General features: G+C 37.1%; 1 protein-coding gene across 6 annotated transcripts in view; it reads right to left on the bottom strand.

Moving 5' to 3' along the window:
• Positions 1-658: 658 nt before the first annotated feature.
• The window catches only part of CALCRL (calcitonin receptor like receptor), a 68284-nt gene continuing 47489 nt past the window's right edge, over positions 659-21453 (bottom strand). For all 6 annotated transcript variants that reach the window (XM_040603706.1, XM_040603704.1, XM_040603702.1 and 3 more), the window contains 7 exons: positions 20392-20518; positions 18660-18813; positions 17371-17431; positions 17178-17244; positions 10889-11107; positions 10494-10535; positions 659-4483 (listed from right to left, as the gene is read on the bottom strand). In XM_040603706.1, coding sequence (XP_040459640.1) covers positions 4262-4483; positions 10494-10535; positions 10889-11107; positions 17178-17244; positions 17371-17431; positions 18660-18813; positions 20392-20518 — 892 coding nt within the window. In that variant the 3' untranslated portion in view covers positions 659-4261. The remainder of the gene's footprint in view (positions 4484-10493; positions 10536-10888; positions 11108-17177; positions 17245-17370; positions 17432-18659; positions 18814-20391; positions 20519-21453) is intronic.

The following is a 21453-nucleotide window of genomic DNA, read 5'->3' as shown; positions in this document are numbered from 1 at the left end:
TCAGCACCTCTCTAAAGTCAGATGAACAGACTCAATTTTACAGGTTTAAAACATACCTGTCATTCATAGCTTTTGTGCAGATACCACCACTTCTAACAAGGGCGCTGGGGGGAAATCTCACTCATTTTTTTCTATTGCTTTGCTTTGTAGGTTCTGAACAAAAAAGCTTCTGCACAGGTAAGTAAGTGTCTTTGGTTGAGATTTGGTTGAACACCATGTTGAGAGGAACTCCACCTAGCCTGATGAAATGAAGAAGATAGAAACATTTACCTCAGCCTCTACTCTTCTGCCAGCTCATGGTGGAACAGAAAATCTGCCTTCTTAACGTAAGTAAGTTTTAATGACTTTTTATTAAAGGACAGATTCAGAAGACAATAAGTAGGAATATGAAGCTTTTGAGTAAAAAAATTTAAGCACAGCCATCTTATATTAAGTCATCTATGCAAGCTTCCTCCAGAAATGCAACACTTTACTATACACTGCATTAAAAATGTAAGTATTAAATAAACAAACACTTAAACACTGAATAATTGTTAAGAACTGTATGTAATGACTTTCTCCCTGGGTTAGCATTTAATTAACACACAGCTAAGCCATCTCTGGAAGCCTAGTCTAGATGAGCTTTGTTATTTCCATATTACAGCACAAGAGTTCTGAATAAATGTAGTAATATTTTATTGATCTCAAACATAAACATAATACTTCTTTCAGCAATTAAAATGTATAATGATCCATATGAACAAAGTGAAAATAAAGCACAACCAAAAAATAACTTCACATTTTTTCCATTTCATTCTTAGTGTAAGCAATAAATACAATGCCATAGCTTCTATTTATCTTATTTACATAGTACAATACTTAAATGTTGCCTGGTTTCCAGCCCAAATGTTTCATGACATGAAAAGGAGTAAGTGTTGCAACATTTCTACAGCCAAATACTCTAGTAGATCACCACAATGAAAAAATATATTGCATAAATGCTAGCTAACATTAAACAAACAGATAAAAAACTGAGGGGACCCTGCAATGGAGCGTTTTATTAATTGAAGACAGTAGCATTAAAAATAGACATTCCCTCTCATAGAATACTAACATGCTGTTATTACAGATACCAAATACAAGATAAGCATTTCTGTAGCCCCTGTAGATTGTTACAATTGATACAATCACTAAATAACAAAAAAATAAAGAAGAAATAATAACACGTAACTGTTTGCACGTTCAAAGAAATTTCACAGCCCCACTACCCCACCAAAACAGAGTTTACTTCCATCCCAGAGAATACAGATCAGGACTACAACATTCTGTAAGGTAGAAAATAAGCCATGAGAAATCAGCATAAGGACTTAATTTTAATTTATGGTGGCAGAAAAATATTTTAAGAAGCAGACCCTTCTCTTGGTTGTGTAGGAACTGAAAAAGGTGAGGTAGGAAGACAAAAGAGGGAATTTATATTTTCCAAGGCAAAACGAAATAGGCTAGTTAACCTCTGGGGGTGGGGGGGTGGAGATGTAGTTCTCCTGTGCCGTGTAACCCTCCACAGCCACAAGCATTTTCTTGCACATCCAGCTGGATGTGTGTTTCTTTTCCAAAGTGAAGACAGACATGTGCCTAGATGCATGCTGTTAATAGTCCACCTAAAAGTAGAAGGTTTTCTGTAGAGAAACAATTTTCCCTCCTAAATAACCATCACAAGTTCCTCTATCAGAGGAGGAGAAATTAGCAACTAGTACTTTGCATTAAATGATAAAAATTTCTAGGCTATTAAATTTGAACTGCCTAGCTGAGAAGGAAGCTTAATTCAAAATCTAATATTCTATCACACTCTAAACAGTCACATATCTTTCAATTACAAAACCCCACTAGGTACCATTGAAAGAACTATCTGATGTGTGCCATAAAGGACTTCAAAGCACTTTTAAAATGGACAGATATCGGCCTGGGCTTTGATTCTCAGCTGGTACCCATTGATTCTCTAAATGGAACTCAAGACAAAATTGTAAGCAGTCCGATAATCTGGTCCCCCAAGTGTAAAGCTGCTATACAAGAGCAGGGATTTTTCTGAACTGCTAATATTTTCAGAACATCACACAGATTTTAAGTAACACTACATAGATCAGCAAGCAGAGTTGTAAGTAACCTCTAATCATGTTGTAGCAGATACCGTTACTGTATTCTAACAATTTAAGAGATTGTGACATCTGATTGCCAGATATCACACTATTCCAAAGTACAGAATCCGACTGATTTCCAAATCATTCCCATCAATCAACCAGACAGCCTTGCAGAAGAACGGAAATCTTGGTTTGTGCATCCTAGCTAAGTTTCCATCTCATGAAACTGAATCATTAATAAAACACTTTCTAAATTCAAACTCCAGACATAGGAACTGTAAAAAAAACTATGGAAAGGTGCAAATGGCGTGAACTTACCACATCCTCCTATTGTTTTTCTCCTAAACACAAAGCATTTAAAGTCTTATGAAGTCACAAACTAATAAACGCTGTGACAGCAAGTTAACTAGATGCTAATGAAGCTTATAGAAAGGCTACAGACAAAAATGTTTAAATATGAAAATCGAGTTGTTCATATACAAAAATTAAGTATTTAAAACTGAAGTGGTCTCAGAAAGAACTATCTTTTTTTTTTGACTGGCTTACAAGCCCCAGATATACATTAGCATAGTAGCCTGTCAACTCCAGCATCTACTTTTCTTCTACTTCATTGTGGATTTTCCCCAGCTGAAGTAGACGACTTTGCAAAATAAACCAATAAAACATCTTTCTATTTTGTGATTTTCAGCAAGACTTTTCTAAACTCACCTCAGACTTGTCCTCCTTCTTGAGCATTTTTGTCATTTGAATTAAGAAAAATACTATTTCTTTAAATAATAAAGATTTACAAAACCAGATTGCTGTAAAGACATTTTCCCAAGACCTTCCAAGACAATGTCCTCATTTTCATGTTCACCAGTAGAACCAAAGAAACAACTTATAAAACACTGTTCTAAGCTAAGTAACTGAGAGAGACATTCAGAATCAAGCACTCCAAAAAAATATTTTAAAAGGTTCTAAGCATTATGGATTGAGAATAAGACAGACTTTATATTGGATTTTCCAAATAGTGATAATGACTAACATTAGCTTGCTTGATTAGTCTGAATCTCATACCCTAGCTTTAAAGGTAGTGTGTCATTTGCACTGTGTTCAGTCTTGCCTGCTTCCCTTGGACAAGAAAAAGCCACAAAATTAATCAAGACTGTGCCCCAAGAATGAAGGAATAAATTATCAAGCATATGGCCAGGGAAATACTTAAAAATAAAACAAGATGACTACAAGAAAATAATGTACATGATCTTTTCCAGTTGGGTAAATTCCTTAAGCACACAGTGAAGTTCCATCAGCTTCAATTGCGTATTAGTGTCTGGAAGGGGTTACAGTTGTACAAGTTCCTGCTATTCTTTCTGGCAGTAAGGTCTCATTGATCTCGTCTGTGTTAAAGCCAATAAGAAACTTTGAGGAGAAGGAGACACTCTTGCATATGCAAAAATAGTTTAAATAATATTGTTCAAAGCTTGTTGTAAAGTATAACATTGCAGTAGAGAAGTAAGTAGAGTCTCAAGCTTGCACTGGTGTCTCTATGCTTGACTTAAAATAGTGGAAAAAACAAACTGGCCAAACCAAACCATCAATATCTTTAAATCTGTTACCTCAGACTTACCCGATGGGCTTTTCTGGCAGTTAAATGTTGGACACAAAATTAGCGGGGACAATGCATTGCTGTTATTGCACCTGCTTTAACAGTTTTCCTCTGTTTGGTTTTAGGTTGAATTAAGACAATACAGTATGGTATTTACAATCTAAGATTCTATAGGCAAATGAAGTGGCTTCAACACAACACAGTCTTATACAAGCTTCCAACAAAATAAGAAATCCTTCATTGATTCCTTTTGTACAAAAAATTGCCAACTTTGTCTACACAGTAGAAACTGAAAAGGCAAAGTTTGTATCCTTATATAAATGCACATACATATATAGGTATATATATGTACAGCTGTCCATACTATATAGATACACAGAAACACAAACATATGTATATATGCATATATATACATACGTACGAAAAATGTGTTGTCTTAGTTTGCATCATTCAGGAAAATAACATATCCCAAGTTAGGTAAAATATTCTGGCCGTGAAGTCATTCCATTAGACTTGGAGTCCACAAGGGTAACCACCCTGGCATATGCTGAGCCTTTGGCAGTCAACCGTACAGCTTTTCAGTTTTTAAAACAACACTCTCCATGTCGTGGTAGCCCTTCCCATTTAAATGTTCACTGGTGCAGTCGTGATTGTAGCTATAGCCTTGAACATCACTGATCGATGACACGGTGTAGGAAGCAGTGCGTGTAGCATCTGAGTGGCTGAAGCTGTGCTCAAATTGGATTTTGTATTGATTCCAGTGTCTTCTTAAAACAGCTTGGACCTATGAGAGAAAACAAAAAAGAAATGCATATAAAACACTTGGAAAGATGCCATTGGACTTCATTCTTTGATGCGCGAGTTCCCATAACACATGTGTCTAAGCAAATGGGGTAGTAAGGCTCAGTAAACCTGGAAAATGGGCATAGCAACATCTGATCTGTCGCATGAGATGTTCCAAAAGATTTACAATTGAAGCAGGCACTATTCTTCAGCAAATTTGGTGTGAAACAATTACAATTTACAATCGTAGTGTACTAGTCGCTCAGGAAAAGTACAAATTGCAGTAGAAAGAGCAGCAACACAATTTTCTGCTTTCTCCCCTGCAGACTGAACCCCAGTATGGACAGATCAGATTTACAGGTGAAAAAGGTCATTTCTATTCACACTCATATTCAAAAGGCCACATCCTCAGCAGCTGTAAATTCTTATGGCCTCAACACTCCATAATTTACATTTGCTATGGTTCTGGCACAAGAAAGCTTTTCTTAATTTCTGACCATACCATATTCAAATGAATAGAAGAACATTTCCTGAAATCCGTATTTCTATCAGAGTGTAAAAAAAAGAGCTGATGAAATAGCTGAAGGCCCCAGCTGGTTTACATGTCTCCGCTGAAAGGATGTCATGTTTATCGTAGCCTTCCTCTCCTACAATATGGTTAAACACCTGTACATATTTGATTGATGAAGTGTCACATTCATGAAATGCACACGAAGTTAGTCTTTCAGTGAAGGTGCCAAGTGGGGAATGCTAAGAACGGGAATAGCTTTTGTTGTTGCTTTTTCAAGAGATTTTTTTTCCTGTTTAAAAAAAAAAGTACCCACAGATCCTGAATATTTTATTTCTGCCAAACTTCATACACAAAGTATTCCTGCCTTGATTAGGAAGGCACAGGCCTTCAGGAAATGCTGGTGGGACAATGACACTCACACACACTCAGCAGCGCACCCCAAGTCACAGGCCTCATTCACAAGGCATGACCTTCATTTCACCTAGTTACACAAAAAAAGAACTCAACAGTGGACAGTGATTCCCCCAGTTAAGTGTTGATATTGTGGGTAAATATTTTTAGTATTTTCCATGGGTCTTCAGGATTTCTTTTGTATTTGCTTTACATTTCCCTAACACAATGGCTTCTTTTGTCTAATTTTACTCTGGCTTTAATTACAAAAAATAAAAATAAATAGAAGAAAAGGGATGTAATTTTTAGACTTCCTGCAGTCTGATATCAGAATCCTCTGTTTAAAGGAGAACTTCATATTTCTCAAAATCCTTCCAAAGGAAATGTAAAAGGGTAAGGGAAGAAATATCAACTGAGTAACAGAAGAAGTTAGTATTCTAGGACAGAGGAGATGCTCTTTTACCACTCAAAGCCATTCCCATCCACTCAAAACACCTCAACACCAGTCTACAAATGCTGAGTAATCAGATCTTACAGCTCTTCATATCAAAAATCTGTATTTCTTCTGATTCTAAACAAAGCATTCTTGTTTCATCACAGGAAGTTTTTGATTAATTAATTTGTATTGCGTAGCGATATATAGAGCCTTAAATCTTCATACAAGTTGCATCCATTTCCCGTAATCCCTCATAAAGCCAAAAGAAGAGGCAGATTCAAAATTCCAGCTTCTCCAAGAAGGAAGCTTGGAATTTACTTTCAAATATTATCAATCAATCCATGCACATCACTAAACTATGTTCCATTTGTTCTCCTTTCCATAGTCAATTACCTAAATGAGATTAATGTTCTATTATACACAAACACACACACAAAATTACATATTGAGCAATTTTCACTTTAGACCAAGACCAGATGGGGAAAACATCAGCAACTGCACCTAAATAGCTTAACCAAGGTCAAAGAAGTCTATTGGCAGAGCTGGTAAATAAACCAGGACTTGCCAATCTGCAAAAAAGCCTTACACTCAGGTCCTCTCCCACACTTCCTCCTGGTTGCTTCAGTAATGCTTGTTTGTTTGTCTTATTTTCAATTGTTAATAACATTTGTAAACCAGTCCTAAAGGATACCAGTCCCCTTAGCTCAAGCCAGCCATCGATATCCCTGCAAGACAAGTGCCTGTGGGCTACTTATGGGGTGAAAACAGGCTGTTTAGCTCATGGCCTGGCTGGTGACAGATGGCTATAAATAGTGCTTCCTGCATGGGCAAACAGTGTTTCCTCTACGCCCGCCCCAGTGCCCATCAAGCACTAAGCCGTGTATTTCTGGCATGCTTCCCAAAGCCTTTCTGTTACTGCTGAATCAGTAATTCACCTCTGTCCTGCTACATATCTATTCTTGTAGTGTTACATCCTTTCCTTTATTATTAGTCTTTCAGTCATCTCAAAACAGTCCGAGCAATCATTTATAGAAGAAGATGGGGAAAATCTACGAGGCAACTAATTTTTCCCAATAAGTGCAAACAGAATGTTTATCACTCTTTCCTCAGCTTTGAGCAGTTGCACAGAGATGTAAATTCCGCTCAAGAGGGGTAGCACTTTCTTATGTTGTTATAAGAAAGGATATTAAGCAGTGCATGTAATGAAAGAAAATAATGTAATAAATATAATTTTATTCCTTAGCCATTTAATAGAGATGATAGTTCCAGCTGGAACATTCTTGCTTGCTCACCTTATTAGTTAGTAATGGCTCTTTTTGATGAGTTTTCATGAAGGGCTCCTTCCAATCAGCCCTTTAACATACTAGTAGCTTGATGTTCTAACAGTTCAGTAGCCAAGGAGCGGGGGGAAACCCGGAAAACCACACAGCACACCCTCACCGGTTAATAAACATTGTATAATCCTGCAGATCTTCACTGCAACATTTCTATAGACCAGTGGAAAGAAAGAAAAAAAGCCAAACCCCACGAAGCTTACAAGTATCATGTAGGTCATTAATATCACAATATCACAATATTATCACTTACAAGTATCATGTAGGTTATTAATAGCTCAGTAGGAATCTTTCTACTGATTTATCAGAGATCTGGGACAAGCATCTCCTCTGCCTGTACCACCCCAAAGGCCACTCTAGACCAGCTCAAACCAGAAAATATGGTTAGGTAGTTGAGAAGCATCTCACTGTGTGGGCCATAAGCAGAATCTAAGTGTCCTTAGGGAAGCCCTGCCACAGAAGATAAAGATGAAGAGTTTGCATCTATGCCCTTGTCTGTAGGAGACTTGTGAGAAACTGCTGCAGTGCATGGTAAAACTGGATTTGACAGACCATCCCTGGTGTGCTGCTCAAGAAGTTGGGAGATCTTAAAGATCTTTTCCAACCTAAATGATTCTTTGATTCTATGAATCTATGTTCCTTGTCTACAATCAGCAGGACATACATACCAGCTATTTTTCATACATTTCTTAGTTTCTCTTCACTAGAGCTCTCCACTAGCAGGCCACTTTCTTTCATCTTTTGGCCAGAGTTGGCCTGCAAACCACCACTTGAACAGGGTTTGACTCCTGATATTTGATACAGAAAACATTAGAACGTACAGTAGCAGTTGGGAAATGTAAAGATATAGAAAGAAAGAAATTACTGCTCTTGGCACCTTTAATTGCTAATACGCCATTGGAAGATCTTTGCCCCACTGTCACTCCAAGTGTTTATTTCAGTATCAATGTTCACCTTTAAGCCGCAGACTTGCTGCAGACAAGCATTACCACCACTCTCATGCCTCCCATTTTGTACAGCGTCCAACGAGGTGTTGCTCTGACAGGTGGTAATAAAGCAGCATCTGGTACACACAGCTAAGCCACAGATACAGGCTTTGTTCAGGCAAGAGGCTGTCTGACAGCAAGAGACTATAAAGGCAACAGAACACACATGTGCCTGCAGGCTCACATGCAGCAGCAGAATCCTTTAGAAGACAAAGGAAACACTTTTTTTCCTGTGCAGACTTTTTTCCTAACTACATTGTCGTTCTCCCCATGGATTTCCTTACTAATACAGTTGTTTATAAAGCAGTAAGTCCCTTCTTGAAGGAGGTGTAATTAATAATAATAAAAAAATAATAAATGAATAGTAGTCATTGAAGCACTGAACCCAAAACTGCTTTAAAAAGTATAAATTTTGACTATATAGAGAGCAAATACAGACATGTATGTTTAACTGACAAAGGGTCTAAAAGTTAAATGCCTAAATTAATAAATGTTAAAATGGCTAAATCCTCCTCCTTCTAACATTATCATGCTGGCAGACATTCAAGAAGTGATTCATCTGTTACCACTTCTAGGAGTTGTGATCAAGTTTATCGTTGAATTTAGGATACTGAACTAGTGCAGTGACTCAGGTTTGCTTTTCTTACACAGCAGAAGAGACCATGTAAAAATATGAGTTTGTAACAATGGAATATTAACAGCTGAAATTCTTACTGATTATACCATAAATTTAAATTAAGGTTTCAACTTGTTTAAGTAATAAAGTAGCCTCACAAGATTCACAAGGGTTAAAAGACAGAACTGAGCAGTGGACAATGTTGTTTCATACAAACTGCAGAGATTTCAAGGTTCCCCCCACCCCCACCCCAATTTTTTACTGGAGCATTACCAATTCTTTGTTAAAGTTTTTCCAAATATCTGTTTTTAGAAGTCATTCTAAACTATAAAATTTGGAAGGAAAGGAGTATGTGAAATTTCAATACTGAATACGGGCAACTGATCAAATCAGATCCAGAATGCTTAATGACGTGTTCTGCTTTGAATCAAATATATAAACAGAGACTTGAACCTGGATCTACTTTACATTAAAATCAGATAAAAAACACTGCCCCATGCCCACAGAACTGTGAGAAAGCCCATTTTCATCTTTTCTGCCTTCTTGACAAAAAAAAAATAATAAATCAAGACTCATGCAATTCAGGGGGTGGAGGGCTGTGTGTGGTATGGGGAAAACCTTGAAACCCCATAGCAGTTTCATTGTGATTCAGTCAGCTTTGGACTTAGGAAGAGAAGGAAGGGTGATCTGCATGAATCAATTCTAGTATTAGACAAATACTTACCTATAAGTAAATATTACTGTTCAATAACCTTATATAAGCACACTGAATTTTATAATATCCCATAAAAGAAACTAGGGGTTCAGGCACATGAAAACATCTGGTTACTCCCACACATCTGTTTACAGCCATACACTGCAACTGCACTAAATGTAGAACAGACAGACGTGTAGGAATAAGTGTAGGATTGTAATTGTTCCTCTGCCAAATGTGTTGGAAAACTACCAGTTAATTTTTGAAGTTGTTGGTTCTTTTGCAAGCAACAGCCATGTTCATGAATTTGTGTGTGTATATATATAGTTTTAGGCCTTTTACTACTTTGATCTCTGACACTGTAAGGCCCTCTAAGTGTACTCCCTACAGCTTGGGGGCAAGAGTTTCACATAACAATAAAGTTTGTTCTTGGAATTGATTCATGATGGTTTCTTTAAAAGTGTACTTCTTATTCAACACAAATTTCTGACCCAAACACAATGAGCTATTAAGTTCTGATTTTTTTGAATGATATTTTTCAGCTGTGCTAAAAAACAGTTTTCCAAACTTCAGCCTAAAATTTTCCGAAAGAGCTGTCATAACACAACAGTCCCCCAGCACAGCAACATGTATGCAATATGCTCTATTCCTGCTGCAGAAAGACCAATACAGTGACTCTCCAGGATAACAGATGCTACACAGATTCTAAAATAGATGAATATACCTTTAGGATATTGAACTACATTTTACTTTGTATGATATTTGTTGAGAATTTATATCAGTGACAAGTGTCTTCAATTCCTTAATCAAGAGACATGTATATTGCTCAGCACAAAAGTCAGTCCTAAAGTACTGAATGATGCCACAGTTCTTTCCAAGCTCTGCTCTTGGCAGACAGATATTTAATTTTTACCTGACAAATTTAGATTTAGAAAATGAATAGGAAAAAAAAATTGAAAGTTACCATCTCCTTAATTACTGAAACAACACAAAAATATATTCAAAAGAAAAATATTATAAACATGTTAAAAGTTGTTACTGTACCTCTCCATTAAAGAAGCAGAAAATTGTAGCCACCAGTAGACCCTGTAAAATAAAAGTGTTCTGCTTTATTTTGCTTACATATGGATTTTTCTTTCAGGTTGCAGATAATTAGAGGTTTCCAATAAAATTTGGATACGAACAGCAAAGAAAATGCAGTACAAATCTAAATTTGGGGATTTAGTTATAAAAATACATTAATAAAAAGTATTGGGCCAGCTATCTACAATGATGTTTCTTTCCTTTAGGAAATGAAAATTCAGATAATGAGGAAGTCAATTTATAAAAATATTGCATGAAGGTCTTTAAAAATGAGAATAACACTATAATTTCTTTTTTATTTGCTTCACATGCCAATTGCTAGCTGAAGTGAGCAGAAACTGTTTAATGCTTCCTACCTGGTAGTGCATAAGGATGTGCATCACATAGTCATACACCTCCTCAGCAATCCGGCCTTCTGGTCGCCATGGGAACAGGACAAATTCAATGCCAAGCAGTGGAACAAGAATCAGGGTAGCTCTCACTGCTTTCATGTACAGGTTGGATTCTGCCTTGTGGGTGTCTTTTAGCTTGGTTATGAGAACACGAACGATATTTAGCAGGAAGAAAAGATTCACCTGTTGGAAAAGGAAATGACACTGAAGGTAGTTTGAAAAATAATCACACACACACTGTTTTGTGATATTACAAACCAGACAACTCAAGAGAACTCATACTACATGGATAGCATCATGATTGTACAATAAACATGAGTTGAAACTCTTTGAAAACACCTTTAAGTAACAGAGCTGTGGCTCTAACATCCAATATCCACATCCATTCCTCTAACTTATTAAGCAAATGCCCACCCAGATAACCATTCGTCTTCCAGTGTTTACAATCCACGCACCTTTCATTCTGCTACCGCAATAATGGTACACAGGTCAATGATTAGGTTTTTAAAATGGTTATGTCATTCTGTGTTCATCAAGAAAGACGATTATACTCTTCCCTCTTTGTGTTTAAATGTGTTTCTTCAAAAAGCTACTTTTTTATTTTTCAAATATGATTTTGACAAGTTTATAGAGAAGAAATAAATCAGTTTTTTAAAAAATAAAATCACAGCAAAATGCTGCTACAAGGAACTGTATGCTCTTGTAGACAAACAGCAGATTTAACATTCTCACAGTGGCAAATGGCTGGGTTTATGAATCATCGAGTGAGATTGCAAATGGGGCAAGCGCTGAGACGATGCTCTACATCGTTCTCATGTGCTACTGAATTTATTTCCATAGCTCTTAAGGCTTTCCTTGTTAAGTGGTGCATATCTGTTCGTTCAGTTTGACACACACAAAAAAAATAATCCCAAACAGAAATGACAACTACCCAGACTAGATCTTTCAATATGTGAGCACTTGTTGTAGGTAACCACAAAACTAATACATACACACACAAACGCATATGTGTATATACATACACACACAGCCTAAGGATGCCAGTAACCAGAGCAACAGCAACGTTAGAGGTGATTATAGTGTTTTCATCTATCATGTAATAATGGCAGCCCCTTATAGAAACTACAGCTAGAAGAGACTGAGAGCTCAGCCAGTCCCATCACCTTGCCCAAGGGCACAGTGGCAAGCCAGTGCTGCTCAGGGGACCCGCTATGGAAGGGAGAGACCTAGAGTCTGGTTCTAACTTCTTCCAGATAGCGGTCTGTCTGCGTCAATGACTATCTAGAGACGAAAGGGAAGGTGGGGGAAGAAGTCTGTCCGTCTGCTGGCAACTCCCTTCTAAAAAAACTAGTCTAAAAAGACTAGGAATTCCTGGTCTAGGAGGTCTTGCTGTAGGACAAGTGCAGACAGGGAAGCCATTTCAGACCCTGTGTGTCACCATGTCCTCCACAACCCTGGCAGAATTTTTTCATGTCAGTTAAGGTTTTCACAATAAACAGCTGTGTATTGTTATAGCAACCTGGCCCTTGACAGATACGTGATGTTATTTATATTCTACTTACATGCTATTTAAATCATTTCAACAGGAAATGGTTTTACATAGGAAACTACTGCATGAATTTCTCCTGGAAGTCTCCAGCAACCTTTAAGCTTTGTTTAAGCAACCAAGGTCTTCTGATTCTTTCTCAAGAGATTTATTTAGATTTTATGCAGCCCACAATCTTCATCCAACTTCCTATAGCACACACAGACAATAAGTCCTTCCTCCATTTCTAAATTTAATCCTTCTCAAATCTACTAGCGAAGCATCATGTCTCAGACACCGAGTTTTCAGCCCTCTCATGGTCTGGTAGCATGACCAATTCCTATAATACTGTCCTTGAATGTTAACTGAAGGTGAAAGTTGCAGCAGCCAGGGAGTAAAGCACTACCCAACAAACTATTTTGTTTACAACATGCTGAAACGCACAGATTTTTTCTAATTGTTCCATTACCCACCAAAACCAAGAAGCACAAAAATAAGCACACAAAGAGTCTGCAAATAGCTATTAGGGTAAACGGAAAAAATGAATGAGGCAAAGTAGAGGACACAGTATAAGTGTCAGTGAAAGTGTGCAGCACCAAGTTTTGATTAATACCTCTTCTGTCACAAAAATCTAGTGAGATCAGGATGAACTGAATTCTTAACTGAAATGATGAAAACAGGCCTTGACTTTAGCAAGGGAGTGAGTAGATTTTTACATTTAGGCAAAAGCAGGCCAGTGGAACTATTCACATATATATTATCAAATTGACTGTGATTGTTCGGAAAGCCGCAGAGGAGTCCTGTTGTGCTAGCTGCAGTATGAACACAGAGTAGAATACCGACAGCTCCACAGGGACCTGAAAATTGAACCAGGCAAATGAGCAAAAATGGAAACGAAGGCAGAGAAGGCAATCATAAATAAAAAGAAATGGTGTGCCTCTACTGGGAACTTAGTAGATTTTAGATTCTGCCTTAAAAGTGTCTGCAAACTTAGCCAAACTTACAAGGCAACAGGTGCTGCAGTTCTGGAATTAAACTCTCCTCTGATATTTCTACTTCTCTCCATGCTGAGTTTGTGTTAAGCAGTACAGTAATCCTTATTAGCATGTTGGTTTAAATTCTGCTTTAACTCTTCCTTGGGAAGATATAAACAGACTGTTCTCAGCTCAGGAAACTTAAATATTCTTAGATACTTGCTGATAGCCATACCTTAGCTTTTAATACACTTATGCAGCTCAGCAGAGCTTAGCCTGCTTAAGCCTGGCTTCCTTGGGCACAACACCTGTATGTGCTCATGAAGGCATGTTATGTACCTGACCTGTGAACATTTCCAAGGCTGGGTATACGAATGCTAAGCATTCAACTTCTAAACTCCTAAGTCTTGTACTGAGTCCAGCTTAAAGTTAATAAATAGGTCAGTGACAAATCTTGGAGCTCCTGAACTTCCTTCTGGTACACGTTCACCGGGTACACTTCTTCTGCTAAAAGAATTTGCACCTACAAAAGGCTGTCAAAGAAACTGATACATAACAGTATTATAGGGCAAAATGAACATCCCTGTAGTATTATTCATATAAATAATAGCACAACTAAACCAAAATCTACTCCTTCAGTGGACCAATGCCAACTAAATCACCAGTGCACTGGTGCATCTGAAACCTACGCTGAAATCACCACTGCTTTCATTGAAGTTCAAACACATTGCTTTTCCACACACACACACCATTTTGATCTTGTCTAGTGTAAAAACTAACATCACCCTCTACTGTTTCATTCCTGCACTATCTCTTTAATTGTGGTTGCTTATGCAGACAGTTGTAATTAAATGGTCAGCTGAAGACAATTCCAATCAAAATGCAACCTATGTCCGCTCCCATTTCCAGTATCTTTGGCAGTGATCTGAGGACAGTTATGTAAGAGCAGGGATCATAAAAGCAGTGCTATTGTTAACTTTATGTAATGTTAAAATTTTCAGTGATGTTCAAGAGTTAAATTCTTATTGGCTTCTGCCAGTTCACCCAGTCACCCACTTGACAGTCGTCTTCATGTTCTTTGAGATTTTGCTCCTGCAAACAGAAACAGCATCTTCTCCTTTGTTACCTAATTTGCAGTTTAATAATGTTGCTTAAGCAGCATCTACTAAAGCAGGTCATGCTTAGTAAAGTGTGGAAATTGTATCTGGCAAGCAAGCCGATTAAGCAAACGAGTCCTGTTCACAAAGCCTAAACATGCATTTTGTCTAATGTCTTTATCCCTGACTTTTCTCTTCTGAATTGACATATTACATCTCTTTGTCGCCAGAAAGGAAAGAGATTCCTTTGAGGTACTTTCACATCACAGGTAAGATGTGTAGTCGTGTTTAATCTTTGCTATTCCTACATTGTTTTCAAACAAATCTACCAATTGTACTGAGGCAAAAAAAATGCAAGAGAAACACCTTCAGTCAGCTGATGGAACCTATAGGAATACCAAAGGCATACATATTTGTAAATTGCAAAGAGAGTGGCAAAGTTTCTGCCCAAACCAACCCCAAAGAGATGATTATTATGGCTCCAGTAAAAATCAAAGCACATTTATAGTGTTGCCTTGAATGGAAAGAAGACTTGGCAGCTTGGGACTGATCCAATACATCTGAAACCAGCAGAAATCTGGCCACTGTTTTCAGTGAGACTTTGTGGAGGCCACTGCTTGGAAGGAGAAAATGTTCTAACATTATGGAATCATAGGATGGTCTGGGTAGGGACCTTAAAGATCATCTAGTTACAAACCCCCTTCTGCTAGACACCTTCTGTTACACCAGGTTGCTCAAAGCCCCATTCAGCCTGGCCATGAAGACTTCCAGGGATGGGGTATCCACAGCTTCTCTGGGCAGCCTGCCCCAGTGCCTCACCACACTCATAGCAAAGAATTTCTTGCTAATATCTAATATAAATCCACCCTCCGTTACATCCTAAAATGAGGTCACTTCATGGAAGATGGAGTAGTCATAACTTACACAAATTTTTCTGTTGTTATTTAAGCAAGCTCTGACTAATACACATTATTTTTCAGCTTTAAAGAGCTTCACTTTAATATATCTGTGAAGAGACACCTGGACAAAGGAAGTAATAACATATAAGGCAATGCAGAAAAGCATACATTTTTTGGGTGAAATACAGCACCACTGAAGTGAGAAAAAAAAACTGTTTTCTGCAAAAACAGGATTTCACCTTCCATGTCAATGAGAGAGAAGAAAAATTGAAAGGATTTAGAATTCTGTTTCAGTTTACAGATTAGAGCACTAGTTAAAGTGTCTTTCCATGAATGTAAATGGCAGACCTGACTAACAGGACAAGAGATTACCAGCAATAATTCATACCCCAAGGCCTATGGATCTCAATAATTTCATGGTGACTGCTTCTGGCTTCCCATGCAGAGGATCTCAGGCATGTCACGGTATTAAGACCATCTTCAAAATATAATTTCACTAGCTAAATTTCACTGTGAATGAAAGTGGGAGTCACAAGAACCACAGGATTTATTCAGTGGTCTTCCAAGAGAATTCTTTATGTGCAGAACAGCCTCCACAAATATTCATTAACAATTTAACAGAAGAGGAAGTTCATATAGATCAGAAATGGAAATTATTTCCAAAAAGTTACTTAATGTTTTCATTCTTAATTAATTTCCTTGCATGAACTGAAAAGCCCTAAGAAAAGTCAGCAGACATCCATACAATATTTATGACAGATCAGCTTGAAGTTTCTGTTACAATAAAAGAGATGACTGTAATACATAATCATCAGCTAATTCCAGTCCCATATGGAATGCCTCTACACTGCAGCGTTCTCTGCAGTATGCATTCATAAGTATTAATTACGTAGACAGTTGTGTAAGGAGGTACATATTAGTACCTTTTTTATTATGCATCTATTTGTATTTAGCAATAATCTATTGCCTGAGTTTCATAGGTTAAATTCAGTCCTAGTATAACTGAAGTACACCATTGATTTTTATACAGTGGTATCTTCAGTTACCTAGAACTTAATATCTTCGGTAGCAAATATTAGCGTAACAGAGCTGCCATTAACTTGGAATGTAAAGCAGAACACCGTGATGTAAGTGTTCAGGCGGACTAACAAAGAGAGAAGTCGCCATACCCCAGCAGCCAAAGCACACATTGCTAGGCTAGCACCAGAACAGGGGCAATCACAGATACTTGCAGAACTACTTCTACAGGTTCTTTCCTAAGGGCCTGCTCTAGTTTCTCTCCATCCTGTATTCCCACCCACAGTCAGCCCTGATGTTCAAGACCCCTCTTTCTGAACCTCAGTGAGGTTCAGCCTGGTAGCTGTTTGGCCACATTAGCTCCATGGGACAATGATGCTGGTTGTAGAGTCAACCTGGCAAATGACCTGGGCAGTGAGAAAGCATTCTCAGCTAAAGGAAGGATTTGAATGTGGCCCTCCAGTACTCCAGGAAATATTTAGTCCTTCCTTTTTACAAGCATTTAAGTGGAGTGACAGCCATCATTGCAGAACCTGAGTTCCCCAAAGGACCAGGGGTGCAGCTCCTTAATAAGACCAAGAATTATCTACCTTGTGTTTAAGGAACCTACTGGGTTAAGTAAGATTCCTGTGAATGACAGTGACCTCTAAATGTTAGCTTAAGTCTCTTGCCAACTTTATAAGCCCACGAAGAACAGCCAGAAAACAAATAAGAAAAACAAATTATCTGTAAAATGCCTACCAACAAAGCAGCACAAATAGGGCCATGGATGATGTACAGCAGATGAGTATCAGAGCTGATCCAACAACTAGAGAAAACAAACAGGAAAAGAAAAAACATTTGGTGTTTTATTATCTTTTGTATTCCTTTCCCCCCCCGCCCCCCTTAAAAAAAATACAGAAGATTTTGCAAAGCAAGTTGAGATGCTACTTACTTATCATTATAATATAAACTTCTAGCAACGGCATGTATGCAAGCAGGGATCAGCGGAAAACCTGTGAAATAAAAATAACATTTTCTTCTCATGTAAACCTAGTTAATAACTAAGGAAACTTGCATCTCTTGCAGGAATCTTCTATATTTTCACTTTGTCCATACTATATAACTACAGAGCAAATTAATTAACAGGGACCAATTCCATTTCTATCTTCTCAGATTTCTTTCTAAGGGTGTATGAAACCTTACTCCCACTGCCTTGCCAGACACACAGAAAGAAAAGGCAAATCAAATTATAACTTTTTAGAATGCAACAATCAATCTTCATTAACACAGATGTTTTTCAACTGCCATCTGCAATAACGCTAAATAGGTAGGTAATATTAAAAAGGTAATTGTATACACAACCACAGTTTTACCAGTACGATTAACTTGATCATGTTCTCACTGATACTTGCTGAGTAGCCAGAAAACAAGGTCACCTCCAAAATAAATATGAAATCAGACTCTGAAAATCAGGTTGAATCCAAAATCTAAAAAGAATAATCAGATTAGTTATCTGGGGTCCTTGACACTCTGGTGGTACCTAATTTTCAGAAATTGCTGAGCACCTATGGTCTTTTAACCACATCTCAGCTGTGTCTGTAGCAGGAGAGGTGGTGACCCAGGTACCGGGTCATATTGTAGCTGAAAGTGCCAGCACACAGGCTGAGGAGAAAGTCGGCACTTGCACTTTGTGAATATGCTGTTGTACATTATCTGAAATGACCAGATTTGGCTTGTTAGTTTTGATACTGATATTACTTGGGATCTTCAGCCACAGCTATTCTGTATTTGCTTAGTGAACAATACAGGTCAAATGGAACTGCTGGAAAAATAAATTCTTGGCCATCTCTAACTCAGTTCTGACCCTCCACCCTAGGCATGGCAAGACTTCTTTGAAAACAAACATTCATTCCTGAATAAACATCTTCGAGATGAGGAACAATGAATAATTACTTCTTAATGTCTTTTTTTATAATAGGAGACTATTTTCTCTATACAAAGGAGGAGTCGCTTCCTGACTCCAGAAATGCATGATCTCTCTTTCAGCAAAGATAGAGGTACATACAACTTCCTACATTAATATTTCTGAGCCTGTTAAAACACTACAGACAAAGAAGAGGGGTGTGTCATCGTTGTTCAAAGCTACCAGCTCAGAGAAGCAGAGGTACAGCTGTTTGAATTCTCATGAAAAGGAGGAAGAGATTGCATTGGCCTGAAAATACAGAATGTGAAATTTCATACCCCAGCCAAGAAGGTAATACCACATCAAGTGTTGTTTCTCAGCAAAAACAGCCACCACAATGAGAGTATGTAGGTAAATGCCTTCACACAGCATCCAAAAGTAGTTGCAACCCATTAGATACAGGTAGATGAACTGTGACACTTTGCAACTAACCTGCAGAAATAAACAGAGTACAATATAAATTTTTAAGCTTCAAAAATCTCAGAGCTTTATTTGCAACATGAAAAAAAAATACTGCTATTCAAATGCTAATGTTTATTCTGTTTCCACTATTATTTTTTTTAAATAGAATTTTCACAGAATTGCAATTCCATACTTTCTGGTGACACAAAAAGTTGGTAATTTATGTATTTTCCTTATTCAAGCATGAGGAACTCGAGATCCTCAAGCACGATGGCAGAAAGCTCTAATGATATTTTCCCTTATTGCAAACACTACCACATTTGACCATTCCTATCAATAGGGGATCCTTAAATTATCTGATGGTAATCACATAAGAAAATGTACTTTAATGAGGGTAATCCCCTTTCAGTTTTGACAATCAGAAGATATAAACTACTCCACAGAACATTTTCTGTTTTTAAAATGCTTACAATACTTCCAATTTTAACCTAATCCTAAGCATACCTAGGGCTAGTCGACAACTTTCATAGTAGGTTCTGGAAGGAAGCTCATGTTGGCATATATTTCTGTATAGCTTCATTCAAAAGCTATTCTTCAACTGAAATGTTAAAATATAACTTATTGTGAAGACAAAAAGTGAGGTTGTGAAAAGGGGCAATAGTTAACTTGCAGATTTAAACAGAATAGATTAATTTTTTTTCCTTCTGAAATTGCTGTGGTTTATTGATTTATTTCTGGCACTTAGCTTAAAACAAACTAAAAATCAGTCTTATTTTACCATGTTCTGCTACCTTACTCACTTGATGATGATTATTAGCAGCTATCTCAAGCCTGTTTTCCAGCACTTTGATGAGCTTTTACAGTACAACATCTTTTTACTTGATTCAGCTTCTGGAGTTTTGCCCTAACTTTCACAGAATTTAGATTTATCTTCCAGGTCTAAATAAAAATAAAGCCACAGATAGGGATTTGTTTGTTTATGTATTTCATTTTCAGGCTCTTCTGTTGCTATAACTCCTAGCCTTTTGGGAGAGGCTACTGATTCACACTTACCCCAGTATTATCAGGAAATGAGAGAGAAAAATCAGACCCAAATGGACAGCTTTTTTATTTTGCTTTTTATTCCAGGAATATAAGGGTCAGCTTTATGTTCATTCACCAAAAAAAATAAAAATAAAAATTAATTCTTCTCATTTCAACTGAAGATGGCAAAGTTAAAGCCACAGGAAAGTATCTGATCGATCCAAAATATGTTGCAAAACTTCTTTTACTCTCCTTCCTTGGTGAATTCAACTCCCATAACCTCACTGACATGATTTAGAATAAGCTACTTTCTTGCAGTTGTTTCTCTGAAAAAGTGATTTGTAGAAATTCAGATGAGCAGTTCGGCATGCTCTGTCTCTTAGAGTGTTTTTACTACTTCAAAACCTCAAATGAAATGCCCAAATCATTGTTAGACATCTGTTGTACTATGTAACAGATGCATCGTTACTGAACATTTTAACCTCACTACATACATTTAATCAACTATTCATGTCTCATCTGTTCTGCGTTGCTGAAGTTTTTCACATACAAATCAACAAGGCTGCCAAATATACTTTCACTTACTGGATTAGTTGCAACTAACTCCTGATTGTTGGCAACTGCAGTCAGTGAAATTATTGTTACAACAGAGTTGCAAACAAAAGAGAAAAATAGATTTTTATGCAGGGTAATCCTTTGGCAACTCAAGCTCCTAGAAAAGAGAAACAAGAACAAATGAATACACTGGGGAACAGCTGTGTGTACTTGGGGACAGCTCTGAAATTTTGAAATACTAGAGCTCTTTATTTTATTAAGAAGTCTTACATCAATGCTTTCTTCAGCTCCAGTCCAAATTTAATAGAATGATGTGAAAGGTAACACCTTCCCATAAATGCCAACAGGAGGCAAAGCAAGTACATTCAGTTCCAATATGTTTACAGTTAAGAACCTGCTTTGCAGTGGCTCTCTAAAAAGAGGTTTGAATAGAAATAATACATGTTTCAGAAGATTTATACATTTTTTTTGTTGTTAGTACCTGAATAATTTCCCCATTAACTATCATACCTGACCTTGAAGAAGCTGTCTTACCCTACATTTCTATTCACCCAAACCTCTGAAAAATTTTTGAGGATAGTTCTTTTTTTTAGTCACATTCTTGTCACTTTTATTCCTTAATCCTATAGCTAGAGAAATCACCAAATAAGTAAAATAACGCAAGTATTGAATTTTATATATAACTATTATAAACAGTAAATAAGATATAGTTATAAAATGTAATATATAACTGCATTTAATTGTATTCATTTTCAAGGTTTGCTTTTAATCTTGCAATAAAATTTTAAAAAATATCTTTGGAAGGGCTTGCTTTTTTTTTTTTAAACAGAAGTTTGATAATATTAAACAATACTAGAAGCTGAACATAATCACAGCAAATTTCTGTGTATCTACCATTCTAGAGAAAGCGGGTCTAACTCAGTGCCATTCCAAGAGGCAGGAGTGCTTCTCATTCAAATTTTTCCAAAGAAATTCGGTTTTACAGACAAACACAAAACAAGATAGAAAGTCTATATGGATATATAAATAATTCAGACCATTGGGTTATTAAACCCTAATGCTCAAAATTCCTAGAAGTGCAAGTAACATCCA

The sequence above is a fragment of the Falco naumanni genome, chromosome 8 (assembly GCF_017639655.2).
Source record: "Falco naumanni isolate bFalNau1 chromosome 8, bFalNau1.pat, whole genome shotgun sequence".
NCBI lineage: Eukaryota > Metazoa > Chordata > Aves > Falconiformes > Falconidae > Falco > Falco naumanni.
The sequence above is the reverse complement of the archived record's forward strand: the minus strand, read 5'-3'. Positions and strand labels throughout refer to the sequence as shown.